The sequence below is a fragment of the Catharus ustulatus genome, chromosome 11, assembly GCF_009819885.2.
Source record: "Catharus ustulatus isolate bCatUst1 chromosome 11, bCatUst1.pri.v2, whole genome shotgun sequence".
NCBI classification, from domain to species: domain Eukaryota; kingdom Metazoa; phylum Chordata; class Aves; order Passeriformes; family Turdidae; genus Catharus; species Catharus ustulatus.
Window position 1 is genome coordinate 17,307,236 of NC_046231.1, and position 16,114 is coordinate 17,323,349.

The 16,114-nt window shown below is 39.0% G+C and overlaps 1 protein-coding gene across 1 annotated transcript in view; it reads left to right on the forward strand.

Annotated features, from left to right (window-relative positions):
• PLCG2 (phospholipase C gamma 2) overlaps positions 1–16,114 on the forward strand; it is a 55,794-nt gene that overhangs the window by 11,982 nt on the left and 27,698 nt on the right. The window contains exons 3-12 of the mRNA XM_033069994.1: positions 4,034–4,174; positions 6,698–6,791; positions 7,931–7,978; positions 10,372–10,456; positions 11,207–11,290; positions 12,606–12,649; positions 13,731–13,803; positions 14,673–14,774; positions 14,933–15,051; positions 15,925–16,010. Of these exons, the coding sequence (XP_032925885.1) occupies positions 4,034–4,174; positions 6,698–6,791; positions 7,931–7,978; positions 10,372–10,456; positions 11,207–11,290; positions 12,606–12,649; positions 13,731–13,803; positions 14,673–14,774; positions 14,933–15,051; positions 15,925–16,010 (876 nt within the window). The remainder of the gene's footprint in view (positions 1–4,033; positions 4,175–6,697; positions 6,792–7,930; positions 7,979–10,371; positions 10,457–11,206; positions 11,291–12,605; positions 12,650–13,730; positions 13,804–14,672; positions 14,775–14,932; positions 15,052–15,924; positions 16,011–16,114) is intronic.

Sequence of the window (16,114 nt, forward strand, 5' to 3'; positions counted from 1 at the left end):
GGTTCCCACCCAGAGGTGGCTTGTGGGTGACCATTGTGGCAGACAGAGCCAGAATTTCTCTCTTTAAATAGCAGTGCTGGTCTCTCCTGGAATGAGGAGCACAGTTTTGTGTATAACAATGTAATGTTTTTTTTTCACAGTTCTCATAGTTTTGCACCTTTGGTTATCTTGTATCATGTCTTCCCCTCCTCTTGCACAGCAGCTGCTGTAGTGAAATGCAGTCTCTGTTTTACCGTCTACCTCCAAGTGTGACTGTAGGAAACCTAACAGGAATTTGTACCTGCAAATGTGTGACTGAACATGATCACTGCTGCTGGGCTGTTTGAATGGAGATCAGTGGAGATGTTGAGGAACAAAAGTTTATTGTTAAGTTCACGGCAGGAAAGAGCTCTGTCAGGTGCTCTGGAATGTACTGAGCAGTATTGGGAAAGCATCTAAGTAGTAGTGCAATGATCCATCGAATTCACTGATTTACCAAACAACACACAGCAGCAGGAGCTGAAGTTTGGCAGCATCAGGCACTGAACTGCCTCGAATGCCATCCAGACCAGAGCCCGAGACAGCATGGTAATTGAAGGTGCCTTGGAGTCTGGTCTCCTTGAAGAGCCACTTGAGGGAGTTGTCACAATCAATCCGTGTCTGATGAGGCTGCTAAAGAGATCCTTTCAACCTGGGGAAACAGTCCCATGAAGGAATGGATAAATGTAAACTAATTGTGGGGTTTTAGAGTGGCACTAGACTTCTATAAACTGTTTGGCTGTGCTGGGGGTGTGCTCTCCTTGTCTTGGATGTGAGTCAGTATCTCTGCAGGACATGCTTTGATTCATGTTTCCTTAGGAAATGTTTTCATCTTCTTTCACCTGTCTTGTGGAAATTGCACCTGCAAGTGTATTGGATTTGGTTTGACTCTGCAATCTGTCCGGGTCTGTGCTTTTTTGGGGTGTATCAGGCCCCAGGAATGTGTCTGTGAAGCCAGGGCAGGATTGGCTCTGCAGTTTGCCTGTGGGATTGGGAAGAAGGAAAACTCCAGTACTTCAAGGCAGTAGAAAGAGTGTCTGAAGTGCGGGTCCTGCATAGGTATGGCATAGTTCTGGCATAGGTATGAAATTACATTTTAATTGTTGAGGGACACATTGTGCTGTAAAAAGTTCACAGTAACTGTGTAACAACTAAGCTGGTACAGTTGATTTACTGATCTGAGTCTGAAACATGTTACAGCTTTTCCTGGCCTGCTCCTTTCTCAAACTGGTTGGAATCAGCCTTTCTGGAGTTACTGGACATCATGTGGAGGGTGCTAGGTGGCTCCAGACTACCTGTGGAGGCTGCAGAGCTTAGTGCAAGACCAGAATTAATGCTTGGTGTTCATATTTCTCTTCTCTCCCTTTGATTCTATAAATTGGCTTTTCTTTCAATAATGTAGAGTAATACAATCCTAAGCAACACTATGAAATATTATTAAAATACATACAGGTAGTTTCTATTCATTTTCTGAAACTATAATGTGTATTATGTCTTTATTTCTGTAAAAACCTAAGGAATGTTTAATGAAACTTGTTTTTTGTACCTTTTAAATTCATTTTCTAAGGAAATGTAATGATATCTTGCCCAAATTTTGTCAGATGTATAGAATATGTTGCCTGAAAATAATAGGGATGTTAAATTTTGAATCTGAGTTTTTAAATATAAATATTCTTTCTCCTCTCTTTCACCCAGTTTTGTTCTCTTGCTGAACCACTCCTCTATTTACTGAGTGTTTAGCAATTAGGGTGTAGTGAAACTCTTTCTGAAAAAACAGTTGGAGAAGCAATAACATGTCTGTGCCTACAAAACATTTTTGTGCCACTATGTATAGACACATGGGTTCATGCAGGAGGAGGGGATGGTGGGGCTGAAAGGCTGTAGTGCAAGGAGAAGGACTGTAGTGAGTGTGTGTAACTGAGGGGAGACGTTGAGTAAGTTTGTGTGCTTATTTCAGAGGTCAGTGTGAGGTAAGAGCCACTGGAAATGACAACAGCAGTGCAGGTTGTGAAATCTCTTTATCACTGCTTCTAGTTTGTGCTTTTAGGGGGCCTTTTGTTGTATTGTTCATGTGTGTGGATTTAAAGGAGTCTGAAGGGAAAGGTGTGATTCACTTTGAAGTTAAAACTGTGTTTTCCAGCAGGGCTTTGCTGGGTGAAGGGAAAGCAGAAGAGGTGCCTGGGGCTGCACTTGCCAGTGGTTAGAATGAGCCAGCCTGGTGTGCAGTCCCATGCAAACTCCTCCCCTCTGCATCTGGATACTTTCTGTCTCTGCATTCTGATTCTTCTCTGCTGATATTAGTGTAAATTAATGGCTTAAGATCAACATTTTTAGATGATGACATTAGGATGGTAATTTGGAACAGCTTTAGGGGTCTAAGTGAGACTCTGAATGGTAAGGGGATCAGAATCATCATTAGGAGCTTTTGGTTCCTTGTCATTTGTAGGCACTATGTGAATTTATATTATTTATTTATATATTTATTTCCTGGTCATTTATAGGCACAATGTGCATTTATTTATTAACTTTGCATCTAAATTTAGGAGTCTTGACCAATCAGATATGCAGATCTTAGGAGATGTTTTCATGGTTTAAGAGGGAGGCTGAGACATTAAAACCTCTACCTTGAGAGTAATGATGCTTGGGAAAATTAATTTAAGAAAGATGCTTGTATTCTATGATAAATTCAGGTTAACCTTTGAGTTAATTTTCATATTTTCACCTTTGAGTTCATTTTCACATGCTCTGAAGTGTAAGTTGTTTAATGACTGTGAGCAAGGAGTGTCTGGTAGAAGTTTGGCCTGTGAAACTTTGCAGAGAACAAGAAGTTCCAAGATGAATTAATGTTTCATTATCAGGATTTTGTTGAAGAACTTAATTTCTTGTCTGTCCATGTTGGCATTATAGAAATGCAGCATTACACACGTGGAAGCTTTGCCATTGTCCAGCTCACCCTTGTCTGGCAGCAGAGCTGCTGTTTCATTATGTTGTTAATGATCTTCTGTTACTGATGAGGTGCTCATTTAAAACAGGGGGTTTATATTGTGGCGTTCTTAAAGGCATGGACAAAAACCCTCAGCTGTTTTCCTTGGATCTTGCTAGGTCAGATAAACACATTTCAAGAGCAGCCATGAAATGTTTTTCTTCACTCTTTGTCCTGTAGCTCGTAAGTCAAGACTGTCCAGAAGTGGAAAGAGCTGTTTATTTCTCTGGTCCACAGGCAGAGCAAAACCACTTCCTCAGTTTTCTAATAAGTATCTTATCTTGAGAGCACACATATTTCTGTTTCAGTGCTGTCTCACTCCTGTTCTGCAGGCCCTGTAGCAAGGGTCTGAAAAAAGGGAGCTGACTTGGGAGAGTGTGTTTGTGCAGGGTTCCCATTCTGCTGTGCTCCAGTGCATACCTGTGTTCTCTGGAGAGCAGCAAGGTGAAAGTGATACAACAGGTTATGTTAAATAACACAGATCTCTCTGGAGCTGACCATGAGAAAACTCGCAAATGTTTTACTTATTAAACTCAATTTTCTCTTTATATTCCTGCTTCAAATATTTTTCTTGAAAGTACCAGTGATTGTACAGCTGACAAGGTTAGCTGGCTATCTAAGATATATGTGGGTGGTTTAGGTGGGTAAAGTAGAATTGTATCTTTTCTTTTTTGTTTCTGAACAGTTGTCAGGGCAATTGGAAAATTATTTGCTTGGAGTTAATGTCATTTGTGAAATCACATTTTCTGTGACCCAAAGGGCCATGTGTATGCACCTTGTCCATGGAAAATTACTGATGGGGAAATAATAAAAATATGACATTATTTTTCTGCTTCTGGTCCTTTTCTACTATTGTCTGTTACTATTTATTTGTGGATTTATGGATTGCAAGCAGGCACAATTTGCATTTCTTGTCAAATACAAACAACTTATATATATATAGCTATTTTATATGTGTGTGCATACTTTGAGTTATCCATCCTGCTGTTTCAGGCTCTGCAGTTGTATTGACTGAATGTTGTTTCCTTTCAGTGGATCTGATGGAAATAAAAGAAATTCGCCCAGGAAAGAATTCAAAGGACTTTGAACGTTGCAAAGCAAGGCACAGAGAAGAACACTGCTTTACTATTTTCTATGGTACCCAGTTTGTCCTCAACACCTTAAGTTTAGCAGGTACTTTTATCTTCTTTTTATTTCTTCTTCAAAGCTACCAATTGAACAAGTCAAACACACTGATGGAACGGGAATGCACAGAATACTGTGGCTTTAACTTCTGCAGTTCAGGAGTGCTCCATATGCTTAAAATCTGGAGCCAGACCTTTTACTCAGCCCTTCTTGTCTGTGATCTGCTGCATTTGGAATGTTTCACTTTCAAGTGGTGCATCGTGCGAGTGTCGTTTCTGATTTTTTTTCTAGCAAGGTAGACTTTTGCTGGTTAAATAACTTCAGTAAAGTTGTCAGCACTGAGGAGTAGAGGTAACATTGTCCTCTTTAAAGCCAGCTATTCAGTGTGGCCAGAATATCATCCTCACACTTTTAGTCTGGCCAAAATGATTTTGGATATAATAGCCATAAGAAGATACACTGCAGCTGTATCACAGAAATTTTCCTATCGCCTATGAGCAATAGCAGACTAATTTGGAAAAATGAAGTTTTAGTTTGGGTTATTTGTGTGGATGTTACCTGATAATACTAAACCTCTTCTAAATAAGTTCTAGGGGACCATAAATAAAATTGGAAAGTAATAAATTTAAAATGAAGAGATCTGTGTGAAACAAAGGGAGTTTGTACCCTGTATCTGTAGAAAGGGTTGGAACATTTTTTTATTACAGGCAACATCATCCAGGGTCACAAACCCAAAGATTTTGAAATTAAAAGAGATACAAATTTTTTACAGTACAGGCTGAGTACAACTTCTCACTAGTGGATTTTACAAAGAGATTTCTTTTCTAAGAAGTTTTTAATGGGTCATTGGTTTAGAGCCCTATAGACAATTTATTTGGAGTCATTGTGTTCTCTGTCCTTAGCAGGAACATGCTTATCCATTTAAATCTTTAACTGAATTGAAAAATCTTAATGTGAGAAAAGGAGAGTGCTTTGTAAGTGTTTAAATACTGACAGCTTTTATTTTTTTATTATTTATGGGATGAATTTCTTATAGATTGCACAAATATTTTGCACTCAGATGCTTTTGTAATGAAAGACTGTGATTAATCCATTCTTAGAGGTTTTAAAATTAGTTTAATATTGTTGACTGAAGTCTGTGAGAATTTTGAGTAAGTGGCTGTGCCAGGGACTTCAGCTTGGTTTCCTCTGACAGCCCCCCCAGTCCCTCCCCCATGGCAGTTCTCAAAACAGGCCTCTGCCAGTACTTTGAAAACACTTGGTACCATGAGTTGTTGCTGTAATGCTGAACTGCAGAACAACATGAGAGAACTTTCAGTTAAGGGGGAAATCCTTTTCCTTGCTGAAGGGCTTTGTCGTGGTTTCTTAAAACAATATAAAAGAATTGTTCCTTGAAGGGATCATAAAGGGCAGAATTGTCTTGGGAGAAGAATTGGTTTGGCAGTGGTAGTGGTGTTCTTTCTGAAATTGTAACTAATTGAAAAACATTTCCATGGAGAGCTGAGCCTGGGCTCCAGTTCCATCCTTGGGGGATAAAGCATTGTTTGAAAGTATGTTTAAATAAAATGTAATCTTCACCTTTTGAGAAACTGGTTTGCTTTGAAGGCTGATAAAGTATTTCAGCTCCTGTGTGAAAATAATTTTTCAGAGCTGGTTTAATTGAAGAATGCCTTCATGCCATTTCAGAGCCAGCCTGCTAAATCAAATGGACTTTGCCCAGCTGAGGGCTGTAAAGATCACACCTCATGCAAGGTTCTTTCAGCTTAGCTGGCATTTCCTAGGAAAAGCTGTGCAGCAAGCAGATCCTCATCTTGCTTCTGTTGGGTCGAAGAATTACCAAATGCAATTGTGATAAATGATGGGAAATACTCTTCTGGTTTGGGTAATGGAAAGGCAAACTAAATTTTAAACAAAACAAAGCAGTGATGTACTAATTTGAAGGGTTGGGAGGAAGATGAACCTGACTTCTAGATAGGCCACATAAGGAATTTTAGACCTTTTTTTGACTTGTATTAAAATGTTTTATATATGCTACACAGTTTTGTACATTGCTCCCTTTCTGCTGCGTTAAGAGGCATGGTTTAAAAAAATAGAAAGTGATTATGTCAAAAGCCAGGATATTGCAATTTTGTCACAGGTTGCTGGGAATATAATGAACCAGTTTTTTGCTATGGCAGAAATGAGTTCTTTTGCCTGTGCCCTTCAAGTTTCTCTGATCCGGGTCCTGGGCTTTTGCAACTTTGGAGGCAGAAGATAGCAAAATTAATTTTGATTGTGTTACTACAGGAGCTCAGCAATAATCTTATAGTGTTTTTGCTGAAATACTGAAACTCCTATTCTGATAAATAGTCTTCTGAAAGTGGGTATTTTTTTGTCAGAAATTACCTACCCCCAAATTCATACTGTTTTTTTATTAGTTTTATTAGTAGCAACATGAAGTTATGCAATGAGATTTATCAAAGAGGAAGGTCAATCAGCAGCTTTGTATACTAGGGTTTATCTAAACAAGTTATGTCTTGGTTTTATGTTGATTTTGTTTTGATGTTTACCAGAACTTGTTATTTTTTTCAGCTGACTCTAAGGATGATACTGATAAATGGTTGTGTGGCTTGAATATCTTGTATCAAGAGGTCATGAGTGCTCCCACACCTGCGATCACAGAGAGGTACAGGGACTTATTTTCACTTTGTGAGACTGGGAATTGGAAGAGGAAAATCAGAATGAAATTTTTAAGGTGCAACAAGGGGTGCTTGCCAATTATACTAACAACACTTTTCAGTTAGTGTATAACACTGAAACCTCATAGGGAAATTCTCAATGTCTATTTTGCTACATAGGTGCTCTGGAGTCACACTCTACTTCATACCCAAATGGGAACTTGCACCTTGTTCTGTGCACCCAAAACAAAATCTCTTCATGAGATCACAAGAGCAGCTGGTGTTTGTGTGTTGGCTTCTTGGAAAATTCAAAAGTCAGCCATATGAAGGTGAAACTGCACCTTTATCCTTCAGAGGATGTTGTGTGTGAAACTGCTCAGGCTCAGATTGCCGGCTCTGTGGACAAGGTTTCAGTCATGTTACCCCACTGCTTTTCATCACTGCTGACATTTTTGTTTGTGGCCACTGCTGTTAGTGAGGATGTGCCCTGCCCTCGCTTGCTCCCTGACCAAACTGTGGCTTTGACACCGGTGTTGTCAAATGAGAGTGATTCCTCTTGAGGCTGAAGATCAGCTTAGCAGTGCATTTATCTTTTTAGATCAAAATTGTGTGTGTATTTATTTACTGTTGGTGCAACTAGGAGTATTTTACTGTGCATCTAAAACTGACATACACTGTAATGAGAATTTTCTTTTAAATTCTCTAAACCCCTCTCCCTTCCCTCTAGTTTTTAATTTTTATGCATCTAATAGATATTTGAGCCAGCAGCTCAAAGATAAATCTGGCAGAAATCACTGACTTTTTGGAGTTACTCCAGTTTAGATTAGCTGAAGTTTTGGCTCACTTTATCCTCTTACTTTTTTACAGCTTCTGGTTACTCATTCTTTTCTGTCCTGCCCACCCTTCCCCTTCCTGTGTTGTTTATGTGACTTTAAAATGCATTAGAAAAGTACATATTCAGAAATGTGGTTAAAAAAACTGGCTGGATCCTTGAATCTTGCACTGGCAAGGTTATTGCTTTGCTAACAGAGATGAATCTTAAGACTTAAGTATTTCTATTGAGTTTTGTCTATGGACTTTGAAATTTCATTGGCTGTATATTCTGTATAATTCTTAGATTTATTTTTTTTTCTCCCTCTTTTACAAGCTGGCTGAGAAAGCAGATCTATTCTGTTGATCAAACTCGAAAAAATAGGTAAGAAGCTCTGTCTTTTTTTCAGATATTTTTGGTGAATTTTTGTTGCAGATTCTAACATGGAATAAAAAGAAATCAAGAATTAATTGTCCAAAATGTGGAGTGTGAGATCCCTGAAAATGGCTTTGGCCCTTGCTTTAGCAACTTGAATTTTGCCTTTTGCTAAATGCAATGTGTTCACAGCATTCCCTCAGATTTATGTACATGATATAACGAGGAAACAAATGATGACAGCTAAGTATTTTAAATTTTGGCCTAGCATTACTTTGCCAGAATGAGCAATGTGTTATTGTAGAGGCTGAACTCAGCTGGCAACTGGTCTGGCCATGGGCTTGTCTCTGCCTTGTATTTGGACAGACCAAAGCCAAAGAATCACCTCTGACCTGGTGCTTCTCTTGTGAAAGAAGTCCCAGGGGTTCTAGCTCCCAGTGTGATGTGTGGCTTCATGTGTTTGAGTTTCAGTAGTTCCTTTCAGGTCCGTGTGTGATGTGGCTTTGTAGCTTTTACCCGCAAAGGAGACTTTTTAAAAAAATGAATTCAGCTGCACACTTCTCCTTAGAGTTGCCAGAAATCATGCAACACAGAACAATGTTAACTTTGCCTCCCTTCTGTGTTATTATTTCACCATGATTTTTCTCTTTGTCTGGAACATGCATTTTATTCTAAAGTACAAATCTGTGTAGAAAAGCTCACGCTTTTCCTTTTGCATCCACCTTTTCCCAAAAGCAAACTGCAGTGAGGTGTTTCACTGTGTGGCTGAGGCCATGGTATTGCAGGAAATCACACCCTTGTGCAGACAGCCTGTGCCACTGTGCAGGGTGAGCTGGGACCCATTTCAGAGTTGTGTTTCCTCAGCTGGCCACAGTCCCATCCTTTACTGGATATTGACTTGTACCCCTGATGCATTTTGAGAACTAACCCTGCAATGGGAGGGGTGTTGCTGGGGTTCACAAAGCAAAAGCAGATGTTAGGATGGAGCAGCTGTGGCTGACAGTAGATATCTGCTGAAGAGGTTTCATTTATTGCCTTAGGATTGTTTTATTGCTGCAAGGCAACTTGATTGGGACCACAGAGACTTGCACTGTGGAGAGGACAGTTTTTCCTTCTGTTCCTAGATGGATTCATGCTTTTAGAAAAATTCAGGAAAGGAGTTTAGACTGAGGTCCGTTGTGTTCAGAGCTGTGGTTTTTAGGGGGTTTAATTGTAAAGGTTCAACTACCAGGCAAGTCCTGTTCCACATGTTGAATTTTTTTCCAGTGGTAATGGGGTCTGAGCTCTTTGTTTTCTCTTGCACTTGTCTGGCCACAGGAAATTGCTTGTGCTTGGTGTTGAGTGTACAAATGGCATGCTCGTTCTTGCTCCTAATAGTGTTTTTTTCCAGAGGTCTGGCGACGAGACGGAAAGCCAGGAATTTCCTGAGTTCTAATCTGGCTTGGGCATGGATTTTGGCTTAGTTCCTTCTTGCTTTGCCTCTTTCCCTCTTGCACAATGGAGATGAGAATATCTCATGGTAGCTACTTGCATGGACACTGTAGAATGGAAGTGTTGCTTTCATCTACATGCTAATTGCTTTTGTTGCTTTCAAACAACTCTGTTCTGGCCCTGTGTTTGCAGAGGTTTAATGGCTTCTGAATTGTCCTGTAGGTCAAGGCAGAATCCCTCAGTCTTGTTTTGTTGGGTACTGTTGGTATTGCTTTAATATTTTGTTGGCTTCAGCAATAGGACCCGCAGGTCTTGGACCTGTGCTCTCTTGACTTGTTGTCTGGTTGTTGTCTAGAAAACTTTGGTTTTTGAAGTGTTGCTGGGATTTCACTGAGCACTCAAACTCTGTGTAAATAGAGCTGGATGGGAAGGCTTGGTTGGGACAGGAGAATGAGATCATGTTCAGATGTTGCAGAGGGAGAAGTCTTGCTGCTTCAAATCAGCATTACCAGGCTGAATAATGTCTGGAGAAAAAGGTTAAAATGGTATTGAAAATTGGAGCTTTTTATTTTCTGTTTGTGCTTGTCTGTTCAGTGCAGCCTTTGCAAGATGTTTTCTGTGTCTGTAATCCAGTTTTGGTGGAAGAAAGGCTGCAGTTCATCTGACCATGTATATACATCTACATTTGAGCTCATCATCTAGATCTGATTAATTGCTGAGAGAGAAATGCTTATCTATGCAACATGGTTCTTTTAAATCCAAATTAATTGAAATGCCTGTTTCTCCTTGTCTAGCTTGCTTCCACATAGGTGTTAAGTTTATAGAAGTTTACACGTATGTGAGATGATCCCTAACCAAAATGTTTCAATAGTCACATTTTTGTGTTGATAGAAAATATATGAGTAGCTGACTAGATACAACACAACTGTGGTGATTTTACTATAATTTTTTTCTCCTTTTTCCCCCCTCAGTATCAGTCTTAGAGAGCTGAAAACTGTACTTCCCCAAGCAAACTTCAAAGTGAGCAGCATGAAGTACTTGAAGGATAAATTTGCGGTAATTACCCAATTGCTTAGATGTGTTTGGTACTATCTGATGAGTGTTGATGTTTCTTTTTAGGACACTTCCTTTTTTTTGATTCATATCATGTACAGTTACATAAATTATATTGATTGACTTGTCAGCATGGCTTTGCCTATATCTGAGGGTATAAGAGAATACAGACATAAGTGTTCCTTCTTTTCATTGTGTGGTTGATCAAAGCCAACATGGGGTTTGGAGCTCCAGTACTGAGCAGGTACTTAGAAAAGTATTTTATCTTTCTTTTTCTTCTACATTAATTTAATCTTTATTTTTTTCCAATATGATCAAATAATAACCTCTTCTCTCCAGCTAATGCCAATATTAATAACTTTTGAAGGTCATTCCATTCCTACAGGAACCTTGACTATCCCCACCCTTTCCTGCTTTCCAGCTCTCCACCCTTAAAGCAGACATTCTTGCTTCTGCTGCCTCAGCTAACCATGAGTAAATGAGCCTTTACTTCTCTCTTGGCTGTGGAAATGGAATGAGGGTGCAAAATGCAAGGCCAAAGATGTGGCATAGGAGCATTATGTCATAAACCAACATCTGTTTTCTTGTTCCTATTCTTAAAAACATAAATAAATTTAAAAATCCAAGTGGTTAAAAATAAATAAAGTTGGAGTAGAACAGAATGTGTGAGAGAATGCCAGCTGGAGTGACTTGTTCACTGTTCAAGTGCAGTTCAGGAATTCTAAATTCACTGTGTGCTACTTTCTGTTGTAGGAAATAGGTGCTCACAAGGAAGAGCTTACTTTTGAACAATTTCATTTGTTCTACAAGAAAATCATGTTTGAACAACAGAAATTGGTAAGCTTTTCATAAATAGTCTTCATACTGTTCAACTGCTGCATCAGAGTAGTGAGAGGTGATTATCTCTTTGTTATTGATTTTCTTTTTTCCTCATTCTTGTACCAGAAAAAGGATGCAGTGCTGTACTTGATGTGTGGATAACAGTCACTATCAGCAATTGGCCTAAGGAGATGAAAAAGTCATTTGTGTTGCTTCTTGAGTGTTGGTTGTAGAGATAGGCACAGATATTAGGGAGTTTTTAGGAGGAATTATTTTTGTGAGTTTGTTCAGGATGCTGAATGTCTTTTTATTAGGTTTGGCTGGTTTATTTTACTGGTAGAAGCAATTTCATGTTCCAGATTACAAGCAGCAGGTTCCTTACAGGACATGCATCAGACAGTCCTTGGGAGGCATAAATGCAGTGGAATTACATTTTAGCTAGTTTAAGTAGGCAACTGCCTGACTACTGTTTCCTTGTATTAATGAAGCTGGTGGAAACTGCATACTTTTAGTGACTCTGAAAGTTAGGAACCCTTTAAAACTGTGTGAAAACACATAATTTGAAATTACTTGCATGAATGTCTTTCTTGACTATGTGCTTACTGTGGATTCAACTTCAATTTTACAGCTTTGATAGTCAAAGTCAGTGCTGATTTTCTGGCAATACAGCCTGTGCTGTTTAAAAGTGGTGCTGAAATCATGGTGAAGTGATAAAAAACTAGATTAACTGACAAGGTTTTAGTTTTGGCCATGAAACTCCTGTTAATTAGCTTGAGCAGAAAGCTGAAGAGTAAAACACACAGTAAGGAGCCTCTCTGCCTTCCTTAAGCTCCTGTTATTGCCCTGTGTGAATCATTGCAAAGAAATTTCTCAATTTGCTTACAAGTGCTTTGGGTCACTTGATAAGTTTCCTGCAATCTCTAACGATGCCAAGCTAGAAACTATTTAGGTTTTATATTCGCTTGAATAAATGTGATGGATGATACTTAATTCAAGTTTTTCTAGGATATCAAACAGTAAAAGCTCCCCAGAAATTTGACTGTTTGTATAAGGTACTTTATCAAAGCAAGTGTTTTGTCTAAGAATTGTGTTCACATTGAAAGACCTGAAGTGCAGTTGCCAGCCTTGGCAGTGTTTCCTTATATTCTTTTTCTTTTTAATTAAAAATGTGTCTTGTGAACTTGTATGCAACTTCTCTAGAGCACACAGGCATTTATTTCCCCTTTCCAAACCAACGGACATCATTAGATGGACTTAGAAAATTGGATATTCTTTTATTATTTATATTTTCCCCTTTTTTATGTTTGTTCTTTTTTTGTTTGTTTGTTTTAAGATTCTTGATGAATTCAAAAAGGATTCCTCTGTTTTCATCCTTGGGTGAGCCTCTTCATTTGTATTATTTTTCTGTGTTTTATATGGTTGTGTTGCAGGATTGTTTTTTAATTTCCTCACTGTTTAGTTTTTTACTTTTTTTTTTTTGTTCTGATGATTCAGTAAGTGAAAAGAAATAATGAATATTTTTGCATTCAGAAAGGTGTACTTCCATTGGAAGTAAGTCCTGGTGATTGTTTTTTACTTTCTGACTATAAAAATAGTATGGACTGAAGTTGCTTGACCTCTGATTTTATAAAGAGCTGAGCAAAGCTATGGAAGGACAATTTGATGCAGAAATTTTTTGTTTCAGTCTGGATAGTGGTGGTGTGCACAGGCCTTGCTTAGACCTGAGCTGAATGCTGATAGTAATGGTTTCTGCATCTTCCACTTGATGGACTTCAAAGATGGATGTGTACAGCATGAAGAAGGTCCCAGGCATTGCTTACCCATTGATTGTGGATTAAACCAGTTTATCTTAGTGTTGAATATGACACTAACAGGTTAAGGAAGTAACTGCATTTCCATAGCTCTGGGTCATGTAATGAATTAAACTGTGAGGCTGCTTAAAAGCACAGATTTATAAACACCTTCCTGGTACCACAGGCTGCTGTGTTTGTGACTTACAGAAGGCAAATCAGTGATATCACTTTTCCTTGGTGCAGCTGTACCTTGCCCCCTTTTTCAGAGGATTTTGGTCTATCACTGTAGTTAATGTAAATATTACAAAGGAAGAATTACTTGTGAAGTGTGGCTCTGTGGTAATTTAAAAGAAGCTTTTCCATGTGCCTCAACTAAACTTACCAACACCCCAGTCTAGTTAATGCAGCTCACTTGCTACAAAGCCATGACTGCAGATTTGGTGCTCTTCCCAATGAATCCCTCATAAAAGTACATCAGGAGGCTCAAAATACAGTAATTGGATAATACAGTATTACAAGCCTACTGTAAATCCCATTGAAATGATAAAAACTCTCTTGCTGGTGCCAAGACCTTTATACTGTAAATCCAAGATACAAACCCATGTCATCTTCTGCTGTAACCTCTCTCATCTCTTTAGCTTCACTTTCCCTTTCTTTTTTTAAAGCAATACTGACCGTCCAGATGCCTCAGCAGTTCACCTCCATGACTTCCAGAGATTCCTGCTACATGAGCAACAGGTGGGAAGGTTACAGGAATACTGAACTCTCTTTCATGGGGTTGTGCCACAGAATTCTGTGCTCATTAAAAAGAAATGTGAAGAGTCACAGAATATGATTGATGCCACTGTAGTATTGGAGCTTGGAAAGATTTCTCCTTTGTTGTCATTGAAGTCCAAAAAACCGATTATTTTTCATCCCTATAAAGTCTCTGAAGGTGCACCAGAGGACAAGAGGGAGGACACAGTAAATAAGGTTTTAACAAGCCTCCACTTAGTCATGTAGATAAACAGACAAGGTTAGAGGTAAATGCTGTGTGCAGTCAGAGATGAATGCCTGGCCTGGTCACTGCTGTCACCAGAGGGGCATTGGGGTAATGCCTTGGCCATGGCTCCATTTTTGCAGCTCTCACATTGCTGCCAGCCTGCATTCCAAGCAAAGGTAATTTCCTACTGAGTGGAGCCAGTTAGATGTCCCGTGCCAGCAAGCAGGTAAGGATGAAGGCAGGGGTTGGAATTGTGTCTTCATGGATTTCTAAAATGTTATTTAGCACAGACTCTATGTGAAAAAATGGTGCAATATTTGCTAGGCACTGCTGAGCTCCAGGTTTGCAATTGTGATTGAAAAGTGAGACCTACACTTCCTGTGTAAGCTTGCTACTTTCTTTTTCTCCCAATTTCACTGTTTCCAAGGGATGTTCAGATTACTCTTAGAAATGAGAGAAATTATAGTTAAGGCATGTCCAGGGAGACCAGCTTTTTTCTCCCTATCAGTACACATTTGTGCTTCCATAGTGTGCATCTCTGTAAATCTCTCTGTTCCTTGTTTGATTTTTGCACTAACACCACTCCTAAAAATTTTTTTTTTTACTGTATTGCAATTATCTGAAGGAATCTTGGGCACAGGATCTCAGTAAAGTCCGAGAACGAATGACAAAGTTTATTGATGACACTATGAGAGAAACTGCTGAACCTTTCCTCTTTGTTGATGAGGTAAGATAATGGTACTTTGTAGGAGTTCTCATAGACTTCTTTCACAGAATTTTCACTGGGTGGCAGGACCTCTAGGCCCCTCTTGCTGCATTGCTGAGTTTTTTTTTATTCTCATAGGGTAAAAATGTTTAAATTTAATTTCTCTCTTTGTATTGTAGTTCCTTGCTTACCTATTTGCAAAAGAAAACAGTATTTGGGATGAGAAATATGATTCAATAGATGTGCAGGACATGAATAATCCTTTGTCCCACTACTGGATTTCTTCCTCTCATAACACGTAAGTTACCAAAAGTCCTGTTGTCTTCCCCAGTTCAAACAAATGTAGCAATGGGAGAGAGACAGTAAATTATGCCAGGAATGTGTTGTGTGGATGTGTGAAACCTTCCTACAGTGTGGTATAAATGTGGCAAATGGGGTTTTTGGGACTCTTTTTTTCCCCTTCTCATAAGATCATAGAGGTTTTGAGATATAACTCAGCTACCAGAAAACCCAAGTCCTGGTGAAAAATAAAAAGTTGAAACAGTTCTGAAAGCCTCTCTCCTTTCAAAAATTTAAGTTACTGAAGTAGCTTCTTTTCTTTTTCAAGCACCAACAACCTCCCTGTGCTCATGTCAGAATTAGCTGTACAAAGTATGGGATGATGAGTTTGAGCTGTCTTCAAACGAAGGGGATTTGCTCATCTGCCATTGTAGTGGAAAAAACATGTAAAGAGAGGGAGGAGAGATGAGCAAATAAAATAAACAGGGAATGCCAAAAAGTGGATGTAGCATGCAGGTGTGTTTTGAAATATAAGGTGTGATATCACTCTAAATACCTTCCACATCCCTCCCACATGCTCATGCTGGAGCATGGTGATGTTTAGGTGGGTTTCAAAGCTCATGATTTGCTCTCTAGAAGATGTCAGAGTTGGTTGCTGTTTTAACTTTAACATCCTATGACTTGGTTCATTCAAAAATCTGATAGCATCAGGTTCAGCAAAGTCTGATTCTTTCATCGGAATTAAAAAATCCAAAACAAACCAACAACAAAACGACAATAAAAAAATCAGCATACATTGTCCATGACAGGAGGCAAAATGTTACCCAGTGAGAAGTGAGTACTGGTTGAAATTGCCTGCCTGTCTTTTTTTACATTTCCTTTTACTCCTTAGATACCTGACAGGAGACCAGCTTCGCAGTGAATCCTCCACAGAAGCTTACATCAGGTGCCTCAGGATGGGATGTCGATGTATTGAGTGTGAGTAAAGAGCTTGTGGAGTGGTTTGTAACAATTTGTCTGTACAAGTAGTTTCCCCTGTTTACCAAGAAAGAAAAAAGAACTGAAATCAAGAACTGTTTGTT